General features: G+C 42.3%; 1 protein-coding gene across 3 annotated transcripts in view; it reads left to right on the top strand.

Moving 5' to 3' along the window:
• The window catches only part of MGAT5 (alpha-1,6-mannosylglycoprotein 6-beta-N-acetylglucosaminyltransferase), a 94,010-nt gene extending 85,853 nt beyond the window's left edge, over nucleotides 1–8,157 (top strand). For all 3 annotated transcript variants that reach the window (XM_073545523.1, XM_073545526.1, XM_073545525.1), the window contains 3 exons: nucleotides 45–119; nucleotides 599–756; nucleotides 2,579–8,157. In XM_073545523.1, the coding sequence (XP_073401624.1) occupies nucleotides 45–119; nucleotides 599–756; nucleotides 2,579–2,777 (432 nt within the window). In that variant the 3' untranslated portion in view covers nucleotides 2,778–8,157. The remainder of the gene's footprint in view (nucleotides 1–44; nucleotides 120–598; nucleotides 757–2,578) is intronic.
• The last annotated feature ends 5,742 nt before the right edge of the window (nucleotides 8,158–13,899 follow it).

Below are 13,899 nucleotides of genomic sequence, written 5' to 3' on the forward strand. Positions count from 1 at the left end.
CCCGACGCCACAAATTAACGTTCCTGGTTTTTCCCTCCTTGCAGAATGAGCCGTACCTGCCCTACGAGTTTACCTGTGAAGGAATGCTGCAGAGGGTGAACGCCTTCATAGAGAAACAGGTGAGGACGCGTTACAGAGACGGGGACCTGACCTCAGTGTCCCGTGCAAGAACTACCAGCACTATAGAAATAGTCAGAACGTGCTCTCCAGCTTTTGAAAAACCACAAGTCCCAGCATGTTCTGGCAGAACGCGGGTTGGAGATCACTGCATTAGAGCAGTGACCCCTTATGGTGTTTAATGACCACGGTTGTCCCATCTGTCATCCCATTAAACACTACGTTTCCCCAGACATAAATGGCTGATAGCAGAGGACAATAGTCTGCAATCAGCTGCACAGCCAGTGAACACGGAGGCAGTTTAATGCGCCTTAGACTTATTCTGAGGGTGAATATTCTCGCACATAGCGTCAATGCGATCTCGTCTCCGATCACGTCCCAGGATGTCTCATATCTGGATTTTTGGCGCCACCTGTAGGCTGAAGCCTGTGTCTGCACGCTGCATTTTCACATCTGTTTTTTTTTTTTTGGGTCCCCGCAGGACTTCTGTCACGGTCAGGTTATGTGGCCGCCATTAAACGCCCTGCAGGTGAAGTTGGCAGAACCGGGCAAGTCCTGCAAGCAGGTGTGCCAGGAGAACCGGCTAGTCTGTGAACCCTCGTACTTCCAGCATCTCAACAAAGACACCGATCTGGCCAAGTAAGTGCAACCGATGACAGCACATGCTGGGAGTTGTAGTTGTTTAACCATTACTGCTGCATTTTTTAGTGAAATATTATCGGACGCAATGTTCAAAACGGTCACCAGTTTATTTAAGCTTTTGTTTTTTTCCGCATTGTCATATAAATGGAACAGTCACTTCTTCCCAGAAGAGCAGCTTACTCATGTCCTGAAATACTCTGTGCTACTGTGTACTCTCCTTCTCCCACTAGGAAACTGCGCTTCACCCCCCCCCCCGCCCCCCCCACTCCTCTCCTTTGTCACTCTCTCATCACGGCACAGCCCCTGTTACATCACGAGAATCTATGGTCACTGCCCCCACATAATCAGTACACTCCGCTGCTGTGACTATTGAATTGAATGAACGTTCAGTGATAGATCATCAAATACACGGACGTTGTAACTGTTACATGCAGCCTTGTCCTCACTAACCTGAAATGAGATGACCGGTCACTGCCCCTCATATAATCTGCACGCTCTCCTTGTGCTGCTGGGTATATTGAAATGACTGAGCGCTCAGATCCTCAAACCAGTTATACACAGTGATGGAGTGTTCATTCACAACAGCACGAGGAGAGTGTGCAGATTTTGTTAGTGGCAGTGACTGATCATCTCATATGAGGTTAGTGAGGACCCGGCTGCACCTGGTTCGACAGTGTCATAGATCTTTAATCCAATATACATGATGACTGAGACTGTCCTTGTTAAATGAAGCCCACTCCTTAAATCACGTGAGTATACTGGGCAGTGCCTCTCAGAAGATGAGCACACCTTTCTGCTGCTTCTGGGTATATTGCAATGACTGAACGCTCAGTCATTGTGTATGTGGGCATAATGATCTATAACCCTGCCCTACCAACTTCACACTAAACGCATATCAGATGACTGGTCACTGCCCCTCACATAGTCAGCACATGCTGCTGCTGTTGTGACTATTGCAATGAATAAACACTCATAATGAGAATCTATTACACCGTCCCTATTACATGCAGTGTTGTCCTCAAAACCATACGTGTGACCAGTCACTGCCTCCTGCATAAACATCACACTCTTCTACTGCTGCAGTAAATATTGCAATGAATATACACTCAGTCATAGTGTATATGGGAATGCGAACCTATGACATTGCCTCTATTATACACAGCATTGTCCTCCCTAACATATGAGCTGACCGGTCAGTGCCCCTCATATAATCATCACACTCTTCCCCTGCTGTAGTAAATTTTACAATTAATATACGCTCAGTCATAGTGTATATGGGTATGCGGAACTAGGACATGCCTCTATTATATGCAGTATTGTCCTCACTAACATTGAGCTGACCGGTCATTACCCCTCATATAATCATCAAACTCTTCCCCTGCTGCAGTAAATATTACAATTAATATACGCCCAGTCATGGTGTATATGGGTATGCGGATCTAGGACATTGCATCTATTATATGCAGCATTGTCCTCACTAGCATTATGAGCTGACCGGTCATTGCTCCTCATATAATCATCACACTCTTCCCCTGCTGCAGTAAATATTACAATTAATATACGCTCAGCCATAGTGTATATGGGTATGCGGATATAGGACATTGCCTCTATTATACGCAGCATTGTCCTCACTAACATTGAGCTGACCGGTCATTGCTCCTCATATAATCATCACACTCTTCTGCTTCTGCTGTGAATATTGCAATTAACGAATGTAATGTATATTGGTGTCCGGATCTTCTGCAGTTTCTCTTCCCTCAGCTGACTGTACGTCACACAGGATGACTGCCATATATCCTAATCTGGTTTTCTACCGTAGGTTCGGGATGCATTGCCAATCATCCGACACCGCGAGCGACATTGTGGCCCCGTCAATTGACGAGAAAAAAAAACATTGCGTTTTTCAAGGCGATCTCTTACTGTTCAGCTGCGCGGGGTCTCACCCCAATCACAGGAGGGTCTGTCCCTGCAGAGACTACATGAAAGGACAGGTAGCCATCTGTAAGGGCTGTCTATAGCAGCTTATGCCCTTCTTCCCATCTGGATGGGATATGTTCAGAGCTGGTGCCGGGAGGCGCTGGAAGGTTTCTTGCCCTTGTTACACATCAGCATTCCTGGAGACAGACTCGCACTTTAACGCCATTTTCCAGAGACTTTTTGGAATACGAATCTCGCGCACAATGTACGCGAAAGGAACGGTTACGAAAATCCAATAACCTTCCCTCCCCAAGGACGCCATTGTGTAGCCGGGACCGCATGCTGCCGAGGTTGTGGAGAAACGCATAGACATCCGGCCGTATCCAAACGCATGACTACTCCACGAGAGAACCTACTGACGGATCGCAACACCGGAGCGGCAAGATTTGGGGGGCCGAATGCAAAAAAATAAAAAATATTCCAGCCCCGCCGCCGGTCAAGGACACTGCCAGGCGATCGGATCACAAAACGCTCCACTCCTGCCAGGAAACTTCGGGACAAAAAAGTTCGTAAAACTGTCGTGTGGTCATAATACTGTCATAGCCAGTGATGGAGGTAGTGTAGAAAGCCAGTGCTTCAAGAGACGTAGCATTAGAATTACAGAGAAAAAAAAATATATATATATATGGCTTGTACAGTAAATTGAGGAGGATTTTATTTTTAATTTTTTTTCAGGGCATGTCTGTGAGATAATTATGTATATATTTAACATGCGGAGTGTTTTTTTGTTTTATATAGGTATTTATGACGAGTGTTGTGTTTTTTTATGTTTTGGGATTATTATTTTTTTTATTTTTTAGAAGAAATGCCTTTCAGCCGTGCAGAATGAAGGCAGATACTTTTTTTTTTTTTTTTTTTTTTTTTTTTTTTTCAGTTCCCCCAAAAAATATCTCAACATGAGGCACTTAAAATATTTTGATTCATAAAGGAAACCTTTTTGTAATTACACCAAGTCATTCATAATTAAAAAAAGGGGGAAAAAAAGTCATCGTTTTGTGTTAACAGCTTCCAGGCAGAGCTCTGTGTCCCCACGGTTACAAAGTGCAAACAATGGGATCTGTTTATCGAAACTTTCTGAAAGTAAAATACTTCTGTTCCGCGTAATAGAGAATCGGAGCTCACTGACAAAAGGTAAGAAGCTGCAAACGGACGGTCGTAGGATCGGACTATGTGTCGTAGTCTGTCGCCATGGAGACACATAGGCCTGCATGAGGGCTGTGTGCACAAAACGATGGGAATTTTTTTTCTATTTATTTTTTGTTATCAAGGGATGTAAAAGGTTTTTGAAATAATAGACTTGGTGTCTGGGAATCTGGTAATCTCGTAATAGCGGTTTTGTGTGTATTGGACAGGGGGGGGGGTGTCCAAAGCTTGACTTTTGAAGTACCAGTCCCATGTTGCCTCCTGATGCTTTATCGGTACCTAATTTATTGTCCTTTTTTTATTTTTATTATAATTAAAGATAAACTTTAAAATAGAATTAGTAAAGGAGCGAAACGTTTAAAGGAGACAGAGACATTTATAACGCCCTCCGCCCTCCCAATTGACCGCAGTAAGGAAGCCGGCTCGTCAAAGGTTAAATCCAGTAATAACTAGTTGCCGTGGAGCCGCGCTAAACACCGGAATCGCATCAGTATAAAAAAAAGTTTCCTAAATTTCTCCTAAAAGTAAAAAATATACAAATTTACTAAACACTTTTATTCGCTTTTCATAAAAAATCGGTTGGTTGCTGCTGATTTGTCCAGCCGTGTAGTCAGGACTCCGCCCCCGCATAGCTCTTCTGAGCAGGGGTGGTCCTGACTTTTTTTTTTTTTTTTTTTGTAGCTATTTTGGAAAAATCTTTACAGTGAAGACGTTAAGTAATCTGAAGGGTGAAACGTTATAATGTGTACATCTGAAATACTTAAAGGAATGATCCAGGTAATACCTAAGGCATAACAGACACGGAGCAAAGCACTTGTAGTGTCATTCTATAAATAAAAATAAATAATCTTTATTTTTATATAGCGCTAACATATTCCGCAGCGCTTTACAGTTTGCACATATTTTCATCACTGTCCCCAATGGGGCTCACAATCTAAATTCCCTATCAGTATGTCTTTGGAGTGTGGGAGGAAACCGGAGAACCAGAGGGAAACCCCTTCTCCACCCTTTTAGGCCCGGCAGTAGAAATAACTTTTTTATTTTTTTTTTGGCCATTTCACCCCTGAAGCAGAGGACAAATGGCTTTAAAAGACATCCTATACCTACAACCCATGAAGGCAGAGTAGCCTTTTCTATGTGTATGTAAAATCTTATTGACAAAAGAAAAAAAAAAAAAAAAAAAAATTTCTTGCTTCTGCATGTAATGCTCCACATCTCCAGCAGAGGTCCTCAGTTAGGCTTCTGCATGTCTTACTCCATGTCTCCAGCAGAGGTCCTCAGGAGGAGCACAGGATAGCGGCGCAGCGTTCGGGCTGTGACATCTTATCTGAAGTGTCCCGTGAAGATGTCTGCAGTCACCACTGCCATAACGGGCACTGCCAACCCCAGGGGCTGGATGATTGCTTGTAGCAGAGAGCTGTTCATTAATACAAATTATATTTGTTTTTGTTTGTTTTTTTTTGCATTAAACTTAGTAAAAACACTTTTATAAAGAAGGTAACAAAATATCAGACTTATCTTAAAGGGGCGTGCAAGATGGCCAGTGAGAAAAATCATGCAAATTTAAAGGGGTTCTCCAGGATTAGGAAAAAAAAAAAAGTAGCTACTTTCTTCTGGGAACAGCGCCACCCTTGTGCATAGGTGGTGGTGTCTGGTATTGCGGTTTCACTTCATTGAGATGATTAGGACTGAGCTGCTAGAACACCAAGCCAAATGGTGCAAACTTTTTAATGAAACCCGATTGCAAAAATTATTTTTAGCCCCAAGTTCATGGCAGTAAGTAAGAAAAAAAAAAAATTCCCAAAAGTGGACAACCCCTTTAAATACTAGCCCTATTCCTCCTAGTAACGCACTAGTCCATACTAGTATATCCGCTTCTGGGTGGGGTTTACTTAAAGCTCTGCAGGATAAGTAAATTCTCCTCTATGAGCCCGTACCTTGCTGCCCCCTGCAGGACCAAACCTGGCATTACAAGTCAAAGTTTGGCCAAACATTCCAACTTAGCTGTATGAATCCCGGTTGAGCTGGGACACTGCCACCTACTGGTCATGTGACTTATCGCATTCCGCCGATCAATCTGTCGATAATTCTGATCACAACCGCAACACGATGATGTATAAAAATGGGCATTCGATTCTTTATTTGTTGCACTGATGTGTATTTGTTATTGGTTTTGTTAGAAATGTTATGTCGACCCTTTGAATAATTTTCAGGGGATATAAAGTGAAAAAAGTTTTTTTTGTTTTTTTTTGTTAATTTTTTACTTTATTCTGTTTTCCCACTGGTGAAAATTTGAATAGAATACACACTGTTAAGATGACGATGAGGACCTCACTATCTCATATATGCAAGTTTATTTGCACATGTATAAAATAGAACTGCTTTTTTTTCTTTGTTTTTTGGAGGTTGTTTTTGCGATTGTATCGCTGCTGTTGGGGGGCGTCACTTGTAAATGACAGATTGTGCTTTTGTGTCTCGTCGGAATTTGTCTGTCCTAATTTAAGTTGAATACAGTATGTGCCTTTTAACTCTTCAAAGGTTGTTTTTGTGATTTGGGTTTTGTTGGAACGTTTTATAACAGACACAACAATTGGATGCGGGGAAAAAAAAAATCTATAAATCATCCTGTAGAAAATATCTTGGCAAAAAAAATGGTGAATTCTCTGTTGTCCCAATTGTGCTCGATGAGAAAGTTTAAAACTGATCGGTCACCAGATTTCTCAATGCAAACTGCATGCATTATTAAATACATCACTTCCGCCTGATGAGGCTGGTGTACTTGCCATGAAAATCCCATGTCGGAATGTCTACTTGGTTCTATGTAAAAGTTTCCGCTCGATATTAAAGGAGCATTTTGTGAGTCCATAACTAGCAAATTAATATGAAGATTATACAATCCTTCCGACGTGGATTTTTAAAGTAAATACACCAGAATTATCACGTCTAAGAGCTATTTGGTAATGTATGCAGTTTGTATTGTCAAATCGGGTGACTGATCTGCTCAAAGTAATCACCCATAAGATCGGCAAAACTTAACTAAATCATATTCACTCCGAGCTTCTAGAAAGCGCCACTCCACCTAGTGAGAGAAATGGTGTTCGTGAGAAGGTTGTCACAACTCTGGCAAAAAAGAGGAGTATATTCACCTTACAATTACCATAAAATAAGTCCACAGAAAGAGTGGTCACCTGATACCTTTAATGTATCTTTTACTTAATCTTTATTATACTCTAGAGCTGCACTCACTATTCTGCTGGTGCAGTCACTGTGTACATACATTACATTACTGATCCTTAGTTACATCCTGTATTATACCCCAGAGCTGCACTCACTATTCTGCTGGTGCAGTCACTGTGTACATACATTACATTACCGATCCTGAGTTACATCCTGTATTATACTCCAGAGCTGCACTCACTATTCTGCTGGTGCAGTCACTGTGTACATACATTACTGATCCTGAGATACATCCTGTATTATACTCCAGAGCTGCACTCACTATTGTGCTGGTGCAGTCACTGTGTACGTACATTACATTACTGATCCTCAGTTACATCCTGTATTATACGCCAGAGCTGCACTCACTATTCTGCTGGTGCAGTCACTGTATACACACATTACATTACTGATCCTGAGTTACATCCTGTATTATACTCCAGAGCTGCACTCACTATTCTGCTGGTGCAGTCACTGTGTACATACATTACTGATCCTGAGTTACATCCTGTATTCTACCCCAGAGCTGCACTCACTATTCTGCTGGTGCAGTCAGTGTGTACATACATTACATTACTGATCCTCAGTTACATCCTGTATTATACCCCAGAGCTGCACTCACTATTCTGCTGGTGCAGTCAGTGTGTACATACATTACATTACTGATCCTCAGTTACATCCTGTATTATACCCCAGAGCTGCACTCACTATTCTGCTGGTGCAGTCAGTGTGTGTACTCATTACTTGTATTGATACTAGTTGCAAACTGCGTCTCCACCAGCAGAATAATGAGTTCAGCTCTGTGTTCTCCCTTAATGACATATAATTCTTTGTGTTCTTATATTTTGTTCCAGCATTTCCTGATCGCGGATTAGAGATTGTAACAATTTCTATAGTGTTTGCTAAAATAAAGCTTTTGGAGCAGTTGTAAATGTTCAGTTTTGCATCTTTGAACTTATCGCTTTCAGTTTTCATTGTTGTAGAGTTTTATGGAAAATTTATTTTTCAATACATTTTTTTCCTGTTGTGAACTTTGATTAATAAATGACTGCTGAGATCGAGCACCTTTTTTCTTTTTTTTTTTTTTTTTTTTCTTATCCATTTCCCTGTTAATGCTCCAACTGCTCAGCATAGATTAATCACAAGACAGACTGCACCACCAGGGGGAGCTCTCTACATAGGTTTATAGTAAGGATGCCTGCAGTCACCACCGGGGGGAGCTCTCTACATAGGTTTATAGTAAGGATGCCTGCAGTCACCACCGGGGGTGCTCTCTGCGTAGATTTATAGTAAGGCTGCCTGCTGTCACCACCAGGGGGAGCTCTCTGCGTAGATTTATAGGCTGCCTGCTGTCACCACCAGGGGGAGCTCTCTGCATAGGTTTATAGTAAGGATGCCTGCAGTCACCACCAGGGGGAGCTCTCTGCATAGATTTATAGGCTGCCTGCAGTCACCACCTGGGGGAGCTCTCTACATAGGTTTATAGTAAGGATGCCTGCAGTCTCCACCGGGGGAGCTCTCTACATAGGTTTATAGTAAGGATGCCTGCAGTCTCCACCGGGGGAGCTCTCTACATAGGTTTATAGTAAGGATGCCTGCAGTCACCACCGGGGGGGAACTCTCTACATAGGTTTATAGTAAGGATGCCTGCAGTCACCACCGGGGGGAGCTCTCTACGTAGATTTATAGTAAGGCTGCCTGCTGTCACCACCGGGGGGAGCTCTCTACATAGGTTTATAGTAAATCCTTACTATATGTGTACATAGGTTTATAGTAAGGTTTATATAGGTTTATAGTAACCTTACATAGGTTTATAGTAAGGATGCCTGCTGTCACCACCGGGGGAGCTCTCTGCATAGATTTCTAGTAAGGCGGCTGCCTGCTGTCACCACCAGGGGGAGCTCTCTGCATAGATTTATAGGCTGCCTGCTGTCACCACCAGGGGGAGCTCTCTGCATAGATTTATAGGCTGCCTGCTGTCATCACCAGGGGGAGCTCTCTGCATAGATTTATAGTAAGGCGGCTGCCTGCTGTCACCACCAGGGGGAGCTCTCTGCATAGATTTATAGGCTGCCTGCTGTCACCACCAGGGGGAGCTCTCTGCATAGATTTATAGGCTGCCTGCTGTCATCACCAGGGGGAGCTCTCTGCATAGATTTATAGTAAGGCGGCTGCCTGCTGTCACCACCAGGGGGAGCTCTCTGCATAGATTTATAGGCTGCCTGCGGTCACCACCAGGGGGAGCTCTCTGCATAGATTTATAGACTGCCTGCTGTCACCACCAGGGGGAGCTCTCTGCGTAGATTTATAGTAAGGCGGCTGCCTGCTGTCACCACCAGGGGGAGCTCTCTGCATAGATTTATAGGCTGCCTCCTGTCACCACCAGGGGGAGCTCTCTGCGTAGATTTATACATGGATTTGTACAATATTACGTTGCCATATAGGCTCCTTCAGGCCGCTGGTTGGAACGCTACTAAAACAACTTAGTGTTTCCAGGGGATTTCTCCATATTGCTAGAATATACTGTAACTCCCTGATCAGTGGGATCCAGGTACCAGCGCCCCCACTAATAAGGGTTTCTTGACCTTCTGGGGGCCACCGCTCCCACTCTCCAGAGGTCTCGCCTATGTGCAATCACTGCATTACGTTTATCTCACTTCTCCCTAGTTTAGGGTTGAATTAATAATTTTACTGCTTCTTATTGGAAACCATCAGCAAGAATGTTGTCAGACCTGACACGATCAGCTTCACTTGTGTAATAAAGGAGCCAAGTTACTATCACCAGATACATTTATTAATACAAGATCCACATCCGAGCGACAAATGTTCTGCAAAACGTCCAGAGGGAATTATGTCAACTTTACCAAAATATTGAAGACCTTTTTTTTTCTCTCCAGTAAGTGAGCGCAGCTCTGGAGTATAATACAGGATGTAACTCAGGATCAGTAATGTAATGTATGTACACAGTGACTGCACCAGCAGAATAGTGAGTGCAGCTCTGGAGTATAATACAGGATGTAACTCAGGATCAGTAATGTAATGTATGTACACAGTGTCTGCACCAGCAGAATAGTGAGTGCAGCTCTGGAGTATAATACGGGATGTAACTCCGGATCAGTAATGTAATGAATGTACACAGTGACTGCACCAGCAGAATAGTGAGTGCAGCTCTGGAGTATAATACAGGATGTAACTCCGGATCAGTAATGTAATGTACACAGTGACTGCACCAGCAGAATAGTGAGTGCAGCTCTGGGGTATAATACAAGATGTAACTCAGGATCAGTAATGTAATGTAATGTATGTACACTGACTGCACCAGCAGAATAGTGAGTGCAGCTCTGGAGTATAATACAGGATGTAACTCAGGATCAGTAATGTAATGTATGTACACAGTGACTGCACCAGCAGAATAGTGAGTGCAGCTCTGGAGTATAATACAGGATGTAACTCAGGATCAGTAATGTAATATATGTACACTGTGACTGCACCAGCAGAATAGTGAGTGCAGCTCTGGAGTATAATACAGGATGTAACTCAGGATCAGTAATGTAATATATGTACACAGTGACTGCACCAGCAGAATAGTGAGTGCAGCTCTCGATTATAATACAGGATGTAACTCAGGATCAGTAATGTAATGTATGTACACAGTGACTGCACCAGCAGAATAGTGAGTGCAGCTCTGGAGTATAATACAGGATGTAACTCAGGATCAGTAATGTAATGTATGTACACAGTGACTGCACCAGCAGAATAGTGAGTGCAGCTCTGGAGTATAATACAGGATGTAACTCAGGATCAGTAATGTAATGTATGTACACAGTGACTGCACCAGCAGAATAGTGAGTGCAGCTCTGGGGTATAATACAGGATGTAACTCAGGATCAGTAATGTAATATATGTACACTGTGACTGCACCAGCAGAATAGTGAGTGCAGCTCTGGAGTATAATACAGGATGTAACTCAGGATCAGTAATGTAATATATGTACACAGTGACTGCACCAGCAGAATAGTGAGTGGCAGCTCTGGAGTATAATAGAGGATAAGTAATGTAATTGTATGTATAAAGGGACTTTACTAGCAGAATAGTGAGTGCAGGCTGTAGATTAGGATTAGTACACTAGTAATGGGATTGTTAATCTGATAAATGGCGGCACAGTGCGGATTCTCAGTGTAATATAACTTCTTAAACCCTTACATAATATGTGAGATTTTGCTATAATCTACAGTTACCCTGGAATTTTGCTTCTTTTATTAATGTGTTTTTTTTTTTATTAACCATTTCCCTCCCTTAGCGTTCTCTCTGATAGATCATGACAGGTAATAATAACTTTGTGCTCTTTCTCTTGGCGCCTTTAACCTCTGGGAAGAGATCGATACAGATTACAGCGCGGAACATCACGGTATTAGGAAGTGTCGCCTGAAACCCGTCAATCACGGTAGATTTGTCTCTGGCCCCCGGTGCAGGGTGAATGCTGAACTCTGAGAAAGATGAAATCTTGTTATAAGGAATTTTTGGATTGATTTTTATAAAGCTTTAAGGGGGTTTGGAAGAAATTGGAGTTTTGCAGCTTTATGCCTCCACATTGTGTCTTATGTGACGTGACATGCCAGGAGGGAAGCGGGGTAAAGGCTGAAGATTTGTGATCTGTTCTTCAGGCTAATGAGGCCGTCGCTTGTTCTCCACTTCGGTGGGTATTACAGCAAATTAGAAAACACTTTGATGTCTTGCGGTAATCTCGGAATTATGTCACTAGTCATGTCCAAAGCTGCAAATTTAGATTTGAATTGTGCAAAGATTTCTTGAAGTGATACCAAAGTTCATTTGATGTTATCTCCCTTGCAGCGGTAAACAAGGATCCTCAGGTCAGAACGCTTTCAGCAGGATTTTTGAGTTCAGCTTTGGATGTGACTGGAGTGTAAGGCATTAAAGTCAAAAAAAAAAAAAAAGCTTTCAAAAGAGAGGGGGAATAAAAACTCCATGTGAATTAAGTTCCAAGCTGCTGTAACAGACCGCTCTGCTCAACAGAAAATGGCTTTATTATAATATAAATGAAGTGTGCAAGATGCATAATGTGGATATGAACGTAGCTATACTGTTATAGGAATTAGTGCAGCTATAAAAATTCTCTTTGCCTTTCACCTCATGGCTATTACATGCGTATTGTAGGCCTGACTTATTTCCACTAGATGGCGCTCTATCACAACACTGTAAATATGACTTTTTTCCACTAGATGGCGAAAGAACACTAATAATTCTGTGTGCACTCTAGACCTTATTACTTTCCACTAGATAGCACTTTATTACATTGTGCTTGATAGATCTGAATTATCTCTGCCGGCTGACGACCTAACATTAAAAATTTTGTGAACCGTAAAACTTAATTACCCCTAGATGGCAATTTAGAATGATACTACTTCTTTGAGCGCTGTAGACATTATTTCCACCAGATGGCGATCTAATGCTAAAATAACTCTGGAAGCACAGTAGAACTAAATTATTACCACTAGATGGCGATCTATCACTGTACTTATTCTATGCTCACTGTAGCTTTTATAAGGCGCCACCTTGTGGAAACTAATATGTAGATCTGTTTTATTTTCACTAGATGGCGATCTATCTCTATAATACTTCTGTGTGCACTGTAGCTCTTATCTATGTCCACTAGGTGGCGACCTATTAAAATAATTATTATTATTATGCATTTATATAGCGCCATTTATTCCATGGCGCTTTACAGGGAAAAGGGGAAATATAGACAAGTATAACAAACATGTGTAAGACAAGGGACACACAAGTACAGAAGGAGAGAGGACCCTGCCCGCGAGGGCTCACAGCCTACAGGATAATAATTATATTTACATGCTAGATGTAAATATTTTCTCTAGAAGTCGCCGTATCACCATAATAATGGAAAACTAAAAATGGGGGTGGCCGCTGCCAAAATAGTATTTGATGCCTCCAAATCCTACACAACCAAAATAAATTGGCAATGCCCAAAGAGCTAGACTTGTGTGTAATAATTTCAGATACACTGTAAATATATATTAATAAGAATTACAATCGTCATTAATTTTAAAATAAAATAGAAGAGATGAAAAAAAAAACCAAAACCTTATTTTCCTTATACCAAGCATGAAAGGGGAGGATACGGCCATTGTGTTATCTTGGCATCTAAAAAGTTTGTGGGCGCGTTTCTTCCTTGGGGAGGACAGTTGTGTTGGAAATACTTATTAAAAAAAAAAAAAAAAAAAAAAAGAAAATGGATCTCATGATTTAAGTGTTTTTAGTAGCCCCTCCTGTTCTTTGCTGGTTTTACAAACTCTAAGCGGGGGCAGCAGATAAGTGCATGGTTAAACCCAATATCCTAGTGTAACACGACCATAGTTTGGCGGTTTCCTTACTAGTTTTCCATTGTTTTTTCTGCACGGTTTATCCCCATTTCGCATGTGCTCCATGGACGATGCTGCCAGGTGCGTCTTGTGAGATGTCTGCAGGCCTTGAACAGCCGTCGGAGGGTCAGTATATCTGCACTCAATGCCAGTGAGTTACATGTTTGGAAGCCCAGGTAATGGATCTGAATGTGCAGCTGGCAACACTCGGGAGCATTGCAAACCTGGAGAGGAGTTTAGAGCTCCCTGAGTTTGTGCTGGCTGGGGTAGTGATATGGAGGAGGGTGGAGGTGAGGAAGATCAGGACAGAAAAGTAAGCAGCAGGGTACATGTTACAAGAAGGGGTAGGGGGAAAATTGCCAGAGAGCTCAGTCCTGATCTGGCACAGCCTACTAAATCTGCCTGT

The sequence above is a fragment of the Dendrobates tinctorius genome, unplaced genomic scaffold, assembly GCF_039654945.1.
Source record: "Dendrobates tinctorius isolate UK_male_01 unplaced genomic scaffold, ASM3965494v1 ptg000143l, whole genome shotgun sequence".
Lineage (NCBI taxonomy): Eukaryota > Metazoa > Chordata > Amphibia > Anura > Dendrobatidae > Dendrobates > Dendrobates tinctorius.